General features: G+C 35.8%; 1 protein-coding gene across 1 annotated transcript; it reads left to right on the top strand.

Moving 5' to 3' along the window:
- Positions 1 to 3915: 3915 nt before the first annotated feature.
- On the top strand, positions 3916 to 7478 carry LOC143631125 (subtilisin-like protease SBT3.18). The gene is made up of 10 exons (XM_077099976.1): positions 3916 to 3993; positions 4100 to 4191; positions 4286 to 4383; positions 4456 to 4617; positions 4711 to 5372; positions 5513 to 5580; positions 5820 to 6059; positions 6156 to 6276; positions 6342 to 6555; positions 6868 to 7478. Exons 1-10 carry the CDS (start codon positions 3916 to 3918, stop codon positions 7476 to 7478), a joined length of 2346 nt encoding a protein of 781 aa, XP_076956091.1.
- The last annotated feature ends 1796 nt before the right edge of the window (positions 7479 to 9274 follow it).

Raw genomic sequence — 9274 nt, 5'->3', positions numbered from 1 at the left:
CAAAGAAAAAGAAGTCTACAATCTCAAATATATAAGGTCCGTTATTTCAAATTGTTTTGACCAATTACCCATGGACAACTATGATGAATAAGATGAGAGATTAGAGAATTAAAAGGGAAATAATAATCCATTTGTTAAAATTTTTTTAACCCATAACCCGTAGATAGGTAGGAAAATAAGATGAGAAATTAGAGAATTAGAAAGGAAATTGTAACTTATTTGTCAAAATTATTTTGACCCATGATCATTAATAGCTAAGATAAATGAGATGTAAGATTAGAGAATTAGAAAGGAAATTATAATCCATTTGTCAAAATATTTTTTGCTCATAACCCATTAATAGGTGGGATGCATGAGAATAGAGATTATACCAAAAATGAATGTGAAATTGGCACATCATCCTTATTATTTTGTTTTATAGTATATAGTTAGATTCTTATTTGACACAATTACACATATAGTGTCTGAGGTTTGAGTAAAGTAACGCTTTTGGGTACTGAGGTTTTAAAGTAACAAATTTGGGTTTTAACCTTTCAATTTTGTAAAGAGTTTGGGTATTAGCATTAATATCTGTTAACTTTTCTATTAAATTCTAACAACATGACTAAAATATCCATGGATATTAAAAAGAACAATTATTACTATTACTATACAATAAACTAGGTTAATGACCCGTGTACGACACATGTGAAAATATTGAAATTGTCAACTATGCATTATCCAAATAGTGTCAATCTCTTACACGTTAGGGTTTAGAATCGGCAGAGAGTGTGAATATGAATGGAGCATTAGGGTTTGAAAGTGTGAAGGTGAAAAAGACGAACAGTGGTTTAGAATAGCACCCGGGTTATGATGGGTTAAAGGTTAAAGAATCCTCCTGAATATTACATTTTATTTTTTATGTATTAAATTAGAAGGAAATTATGAGAATGGTTGTTATATATGGAAATGATTAATTTGAACCACTATATATATGTGTGTGTGTGTGTGTGTGTGAATTTTGGTGATGCAAGGCTACCATTGGTCTAAGTGGCAGACAAACAGTGGGCCAAGTCACACACACACACACACATAACAAGCGTAACCTAAGCTGATCAGATTTGCGTTTATTCACCATCGCAATGCTCGAAACCGACAACCCTCGGATTTTACTAACGCCCGAGTTTTGCCAACCTTTTTGTTTTAGTTCAACTATTGAAACGAATGTAACCGAAACCGACCGAATTTATGTCGACTCACCGTCACAACGTTCGGGTGTTACCAACACTCATTTTACCGACTCACCGCCACAAAGCCTGAGACAGGCAACACTGGAGTTTTACCAACACCTAGGTTTTAATGATAGAATAAACGTCGTTTTAGTTACTTTATTTTTCTATATGTTAATTAATTTGACGAAATTATTTTGGGTTTTCAACTCTTGGGTTTTACCAACGTTGTTTATACTGTAACGAACATAGTCGATAATACCGAATTTGTGTCGACTCACCTTTGTAAAACTTCGTTTTACCCACCAGGTCAAGTCAGCACTCTGATGCAACGCTTGGGTTTTACCAACTTTTAGTTTTTCTCGTTTGAATAAACGTTGTTTCAAATACATTAATTTTTTTAATAAGTTATAAATATAAAACAAAAATAAATGATTATATAAACATTATACTTTTCAAGTAAATTACATAATCAGTCCCTCACCCAATTAAGTTAGATGATTAGTTAATTGGAAAAGACCGAAATGCCCTTAATCTTAATAGAAAAGCTAACACAAGTTAATGTTAATACTCAAACTCGTTACAAAAATTAAAGCTTAAAACCCAAACTTGTTACTTTAAAACCTTAGTACCAAAAATATACTTTACTCAAACCCTAGGCATCATATGTATAATTGTGTCTTTTTATTTTTGTAAGATCTTTGGTAAACTCTGATGTAACTGGCTTACTTGCACTAAAATCCCAACATGGGATGTTGCTCGCGTGCTGCCACTTTCCAAACCGCAGTTCCACAACTCAGTCTAATTGTTGTTGCTTGAAAGCTGTCAATGCTCATCTAAAGTTTAGCATTTACAACAGTGTCATGAAATTAAATAACAGTTTTGATACTCCCTCTAAATCCACTAATAATGCAATAGATTATGACAATATTAATTTGCATGTCGGCTTCTATTTGTGAGACCATAAAAATGGACGTGTGAGTTCGTATTTCTATATTAAGAAAACAGAGTAATCGAAGAGAGACATGAGCAACATTTTCCTGCCATGTGGAGAAATTATCTAACCAAATCAATCCAACATATCACAGCCTTTTTTTTCACATAGTTAAAAACACCAAAAGGACTGGTGTTATCTTAGGTGTGTGGGTAATCTACGATAATACACATTGCTAATACACATTGCTTCGGCTCTTATGCCTTAGAAGATAAATGAGTTCTCTTTAGGAAGACTCAAAATTTGTCTAAAGGAACCAGTGTTGAACACAAAACCTCATCCATCATCTCAGTGATTTAGTTTGTAGTTCTTGTAGCCACGGACAATGTTGAAGTTTAATTGGAGACACCGATTTGAATCATGTTTAATTTATGTAATATTGTTATACATTTTCTGTAATTCGACACGTTAACATTATTGTACTACATATTTCCAACACAAATTTAAGAGGTTATGTTGTTTATAAACCAACCAAATAATAAATAGAAACTGTATGAAAATAAGCATGCATATACAAGTGTATATTAAGTGATGGGAGATCTTATACAATTAACACTCAACAACAATTTCTAGTAACATAAATTGGTAGAAACTTCTTCTATGCAGCTACTTAAATAATTTTATGATAATTAACGGGTTTTACTTCCTACATAACTAGAACACATGGAAGCAAATAGATCCTATAAAACAATTAATAAAAAATAAGAAGCCAGTATCATTGCAGCCTTTGTGGTTGTTAAGAGTAAAGGATATATGATATATCCAAGTTTTATTGATGTGTTTGGCTATTATCACCCTCTTTTAACTTTCATTTGCAAATACCATTTCTCCATCACTAAATGAACCTTGATCAATTTGTACACAAAGTTTCTGTTTACCAAAGCAAAGAACTTGCTTTACTTCAATCCAAGTTATAATCCATGGAAGTGCAATGGTACCTTCTATGACAGATGCCAGACACCTAAAGAATAAGCACGTTTACAGTAGATCATCATTCAATCTTAAACTTTCTTTTACCAATTTTGCGTGTTTCGAAAGATGTAAGTCATATATGCCAATCCTGCAATTTTACGCAAGATAATGACCGCACGTTACGCAACTTTTTTTGAGCATGACTCTGCCTAAGCAATGATTCTGTTCATAACATAATCATTTTCAAGTTTCCCTATCTACTAGAAACCTACATATAGATTGAGCCTAGGCTTTTAAAAAGAATGGTGCATAATAAGCCTTTGAAGTATAAGGAATCAACAGTTCCTTACAAAACAGATTTGAAGTATAGGAGTAGACTTGTGTTAGCTATGTTATAATGTGGTCTAGCTAACAAAGTTTCCTGAATGGTTGTTAGGACGTAAAAAACCTGATGTGATATCATGTACAATATGTGCTAGTATTAATGAAATGTAGCCACCTTAGTGTATCAATCAAAACTATGAACACCAAGAGGGATTAAAAAAGTGTCCTACTTTATCAACTCAGGAATGATGAAGATCACATGCACTACTGTTTGGTGGTATCCATAGTGTCTATGCACTCAGGAATAATTCTACATTAGGGCTTTTACAGCTTTGATATCTTCGAATACAAGCAGTTCGTTGACGTTTGATTTTCTTAGTAGCAACCATCTTCTTTAGAAAATAACAGTTCATCCTTTTGCTTTTGTTGTAGCATTTAAGGCTGCCTTGTGTTTACAGTTTTCCAATATCAGGAACAATGAGCAGTGGTTACCACTCCTTTTTGGGGCTGGCCTGTATATCACTTTGTTTTATTCATTCAATATCCACTTCAGATGTAACTTTACCATCAAAAGTGCTAACCTTTTCATATGTTGGTCCCCTCTTGGATGACATTCTCATATCTTCTATTTTGTATTGTTGTTTGTTATTGCTTTACACAGGTTTACATTGTCTATTTAGGGATCACAGATGTTCAAGATCCTATTCTCACTTCAGCTTACCATCTTCGCATCCTTTCTGGTGTCTTTCATAGGTCTTATATTATGTTTATTTCATCTCAAAACTCTACAGGCAACAATATAATTCTCACTACTTATCATATTTAAAAATATTTGTTGGCCTCGTAGACTAGAAGATGCAAAGCAATCCATGGTTTATAGCTACAAACATAGTTTCTCAGCATTTTCTGCAAAAATTAATTCAACACAAGCAGACACCTTAGCCGGTATGCGAAAGAGTATTTTTAGCTGATCATATATATGGTTTTTTGAAATAACTAACATAAAAAAAATTTCAGGAATGGAACAAGTTATATCAGTGTTTAAAAGCCGGATACTGCGGTTACACACAACTAGAAGCTGGGATTTCATGGGTCTCAACCTGAACCCTACTGCTGATCAGTCAAATCCATTGCAACTAACTCATGGGGACAACACAATTGTTGGCTTATTTGATACAGGTACTCTAGATAAATATGTATGCAGCATTGGGAATACACACAAAAGCAATCAGATACTCTTTGTAATTTATATAACTATTAATAATGAATCAGGCATCTGGCCAGAATCTAAGAGTTTCCATGAAGAGCCAAACATGCATCCAATTCCAAGAACTTGGAAAGGCAAATGTGTTTGTGGACAGAATTTTAATCCCAAAACAGCATGTAATCTAAAGCTCGTTGGGGCCCGTTATTACCTCAAAGGATACGAAGAAGAACATGGTCCACTGAATACTAGTGGCACCTCAGAATACCGATCACCACGTGATGCAAACGGCCATGGGACCCACACTGCATCGACAGCAGTGGGGTCCACTGTTAAATCAGCTAGCTTTTTTGGGCTTGGGCAGGGTACGGCTAGAGGAGGTGCACCTCGATCACGGTTAGCAGTGTATAAAGTGTGTTGGGAGGATGGGAGGTGTAGTGAAGCTGATATTTTAGCAGCTTTTGATGAAGTAATTAATGATGGAGTTCATGTGATATCGGCTTCTTTTGGTTTACCACCGCCACAGCTTCCTTTCTACAACTCGAGTAATGATATCGGGTCCTTCCATGCAATGCAGAAAGGAATTAGTGTCATTTTCTCAGCAGGAAACAGTGGACCAGATCCATCTCTTGTCCAAAATGTTGCTCCTTGGAGTACATGCGTTGGCGCTTCATCGATTGATCGAAATTTTCCAACCCGAGTAGTAGTGGATAATTGTCTTTCTTTCACGGTAACTAGCTTAATTACATTTATCAGCAGTAAAGATAAATGTTTCATCAAATATAATTCATTTTAAACATGCTCCTTAACACAATAAAAACAAGAAAAAAAAAGCATGATGCAGTTCACATGGTAACTTTTCGTGTGCAGGGAGAAAGCTCTAATATCAAACATATAGAAGGAAATCTTGTTGGAGCGCGCACATATTTCCGTGGAGGGTACTCTCTGTTTGTATATATAAAAACACACAAATATGAAATAAGCATAGAGATACATCTATGTATACTTGTCGTGCCATTCTAAGTGGCCAAATTAAGACATTGGATTTCTAGTACTAATTGAGCTATAAGTCAAATTTGATGACTAATCATCACTAACAGAAAAAATGCGTTGTAGTGTATATATGATTATGCAATGCTTAAAAATCATCCTAAATCAAAAGTGAATGAACTTACAGGATATGCACAATGGATAAGTGGAGAAACATGAGTGCAGCAAGGGCAGTGATCCTGTGCTTCTCAACCCAAGGACCAGTTACGGTTGAAGATGCGGAAGTAGCAGCATATATTGCAAGCGCTACGGGACTGATCTTTGTAGACTCGCCTACTCGTCAGTATGTTGATGTGGATATAATCCCCACCATCCGTATTGATATGGTTCAAGGCACCAAAATTAACAATTATCTATCTCAAAGCATGTAAGAGTTTGCAACGACTTGTTTGAACAGTTTCATCTTTGAATTAGTAATTAGTTAATTGTATGGTAACAGAATTAGTTTCTTTAAAAAATGAAGAACGAACCAGACGAAAGTGCGCATATTTCCAAGTAAGACGGTAATCAAACAATCACCAGCACCCGTTGTTGCAGATTTTTCATCTAGAGGCCCAAGCGCGATCTCACCTGATATTCTCAAGGTAATAAAATTCATTTCCAGTATTGAATAATATAAACCAATAACAGTTTATTTTTAAATTACCAGCCAGATATAAGTGCTCCAGGAATCAGCATATTAGCAGCATGGCCTCCTGGAATATCTCCAACTTCAACAGAAATTGATCAAAGGTCTGTAGAATGGAATTTCCAGTCAGGAACATCAATGTCATGCCCTCATGTATCAGGTGTAGTTGCTCTCCTCAAATCAGTGCATCCTGATTGGTCTCCATCAGCCATTAAATCCGCCTTAATGACAACAGGTAATTAACAACATAACAATGAACAACAGGTCAAACAAGTCGTATGATTCGGTGAAAAAAAGTCATTCGGGCGGTATGACTTTTTCATCAGTCATATCTTTATCAATCAAAACATTATACAGACCGTACGATTCACCCCTCATATCATACGACCCATGTGACCAGTTTTCGCCTGCCATGCAGCGTGCGACTATCATACGGCCCGTTTGACCACTGTATGGCATGGTCAGTGGTGTTTGTTTGGCAGTGACCATGAACAATAGCACTAATTCGACAAGTGTGTTTTATCTTGTTGAAATGCAATATTTACAGCCTACAACAAGGATAGCAATCATGATACCATATTATCTCGTGGAACAAATGAAGATTCTAGTCCATTTGACATAGGAGCCGGCCACCTTAACCCGTTAAAAGCTATGGATCCCGGTCTAGTTTACGACATGAAGGCTGATGATTACATTCTCTTCCTCTGCAACAGTGTCTACACAAAGGATCAAATAAAGAGAATAATCGGCCTCCATCCTGTGACTAATGTAAATTGCCCGCAAGAACACACGACCAACGCAAATCTGAATTACCCATCCATCACAGTTTCTAGTCTCCAGTCGACCATGACTATCAAAAGGACAGTTAGAAATGTTGGTTACACAACATCCATTTACTTTTCTAGCATTGTTAGTCCTCATGGGGTGGAGGTTACAGTTTGGCCAAGAATCCTGTTTTTCACGTATTTCATCGATGAAATTTCGTACCATGTGACTCTCAAATCGCAAAAGTTGTCACAAGGGAGATATGATTATGGTGAGATTATTTGGTCTGACGGGTTCCACACCGTTAGAAGCCCACTAGTTGTGTGTGTTGATACTGCAACTCTTGCTTCTACCATTGTTGAATCTTCCCAATATCTACATAAATCCGCTTAGACAAATCCAGTGCACGAATTTGGCACGAATTTGAATAAAGATAGTGTTAATGTAGTCCCGCCTGCTACGTTGTGGGATTTTCGTTGTCATATATAATCTTTGATATTGGTTTTTGCTAAGTAATACAGACATGTGGCAATGCTCATACAAAATGATTAAATTTATGATAATATCTATAGTTACCATAAGCTATATCTACATGTATATGTATTATATTAACCTGTGTAACGTAACCGTTTTAGGGGTTAGATTATCCACCACCGTCCACCTTCAATCTAGAGCTAACCTCGTTTGAGGTCGTTCCAATTAGTCAGTCAATCAAGAAATAATATATGGGAACAAGAATTGGGACCAACCCTAAAACGCAATTCAGTTATTATTCTAAATCACGTCTCCTAGACCGCTTAATTTACAATTGATTTAGCAAACTAGTCCTTACACTACTACAAATAGCTATTTGACATAAACTATGACTTTCTAATATTAACAATTTCTAACCTAAACTTTATATCAAACTTGCATCATGCAGTTAAGGCCAATAGAGGAGTTGAGGTAAACTCGAGTTTTGTTGATCCTTTGGGCAGCATGATGTAAGTTTGAGCTAGATACGAGGAAGGGTAGTTTAGAAAATTGTAATATTAGTCGTTAAAGACATGATCTTCATCCTCTTTTTTATAATAGCTGATTTACACACCCTCAAATGCTACTCTTAAATCTAGATGTTTCTACTATGTTCTTAAACCATAAGATGGAAGGTGTGAAATGTCGTGACTATACGACAAAATTCTTCGAATATCCAAGAATGGTGCCGGCTTCGCCAGAATCGGTAAAGTCGGCTAGTCCTCAAACTATTGAGGAAGAAGTTGAGCTAGCCAATACCAAGGCAGACGGATTAATTCGAAGACAGGAAGAGAACAAAAAGAAAGATCTAGCCTAGAAAATCACCCAAGAGTTTCAAAAGAAAGGAGCAAGGCAATCCTATGCTTAGCCTTTCTGTAAAATCTACAAAAAGAGGCACTCAGGAAGAGTGCTTTTAAGAAAAATAAGTATTGCAATTATTGCAAGATGGCTGGTCATACGGATGAAGAATGTAAAAGAAAAAAACTCGTGTTTGCTACAACTGCGGAGAACCTGGTCACATCCGTCCAGAATGTCGAAAGTTGACAAAGGTGCCTGACAACAATGCTAAGAATGCAGATGGACCTAAGAAGAATGTGTGAGCCTTTCAGCTTACTGCACAAGAAATGATTCTAGACGTCATTGCGGGTATGTTTCTTATTAATGACGTTTACGCTATAGTATTGTTTGATTCCAGAGCAAATCAAAGTTTCATAAACACAAATATTTGCCACCCTAAATCAACCATTAACCAAACTTAATCAAGTCTACACGGTAGAAACAGTCGACGAGAATTCCACTCGTATTCGTGAAGTACTTCAAGAAAAAAATATTAATTTACTAGGTCACAAGTTTAAAGCAAATTTGCTTCCAATGAATTTGGTTAGATTCGATATTATATTAGGAATGGACTAGTTAGCAGCCAATCATACTCGAGTCCTATGTAATAAAAAATTAGTAAGCTAACAGGAATGATTATTACAATTCAAGGAGACAAAGTTTATATCATTACTGAAAGCACAAACTACCTAAGAAAGCAAGGCGTAGTATATATGATTTCCGTAATTATTAGTGCCAAAGGAAAAGAGCTAAAGGAAATTCCGATAGTATCGGAATATACTGATGTCTTCCCAGAAGATTTGCCTGGCCAACCGCCTGATCATGAAGTAGAATTCTGA

Source organism: Bidens hawaiensis, unplaced genomic scaffold (genome assembly GCF_021521415.1).
Source record: "Bidens hawaiensis isolate Kalapana, Puna unplaced genomic scaffold, B.hawaiensis_p1.1 tig00005944_1, whole genome shotgun sequence".
In the NCBI taxonomy this organism is placed as follows: domain Eukaryota; kingdom Viridiplantae; phylum Streptophyta; class Magnoliopsida; order Asterales; family Asteraceae; genus Bidens; species Bidens hawaiensis.
The sequence above is the reverse complement of the archived record's forward strand: the minus strand, read 5'-3'. Positions and strand labels throughout refer to the sequence as shown.

Excerpts from the sequence above, each read along its gene's own strand:
- LOC143631125 (XM_077099976.1), top strand. The coding sequence starts at position 3,916 with ATGAGCAGTGGTTACCACTCCTTTTTGGGGCTGGCCTGTATATCACTT. Across the intron at positions 4,384-4,455 it reads ACAAGCAGACACCTTAGCCG|GAATGGAACAAGTTATATCA; the intron begins GTATGCGAAAGA and ends AAAAAATTTCAG. Across the intron at positions 6,556-6,867 it reads ATCCGCCTTAATGACAACAG|CCTACAACAAGGATAGCAAT; the intron begins GTAATTAACAAC and ends CAATATTTACAG.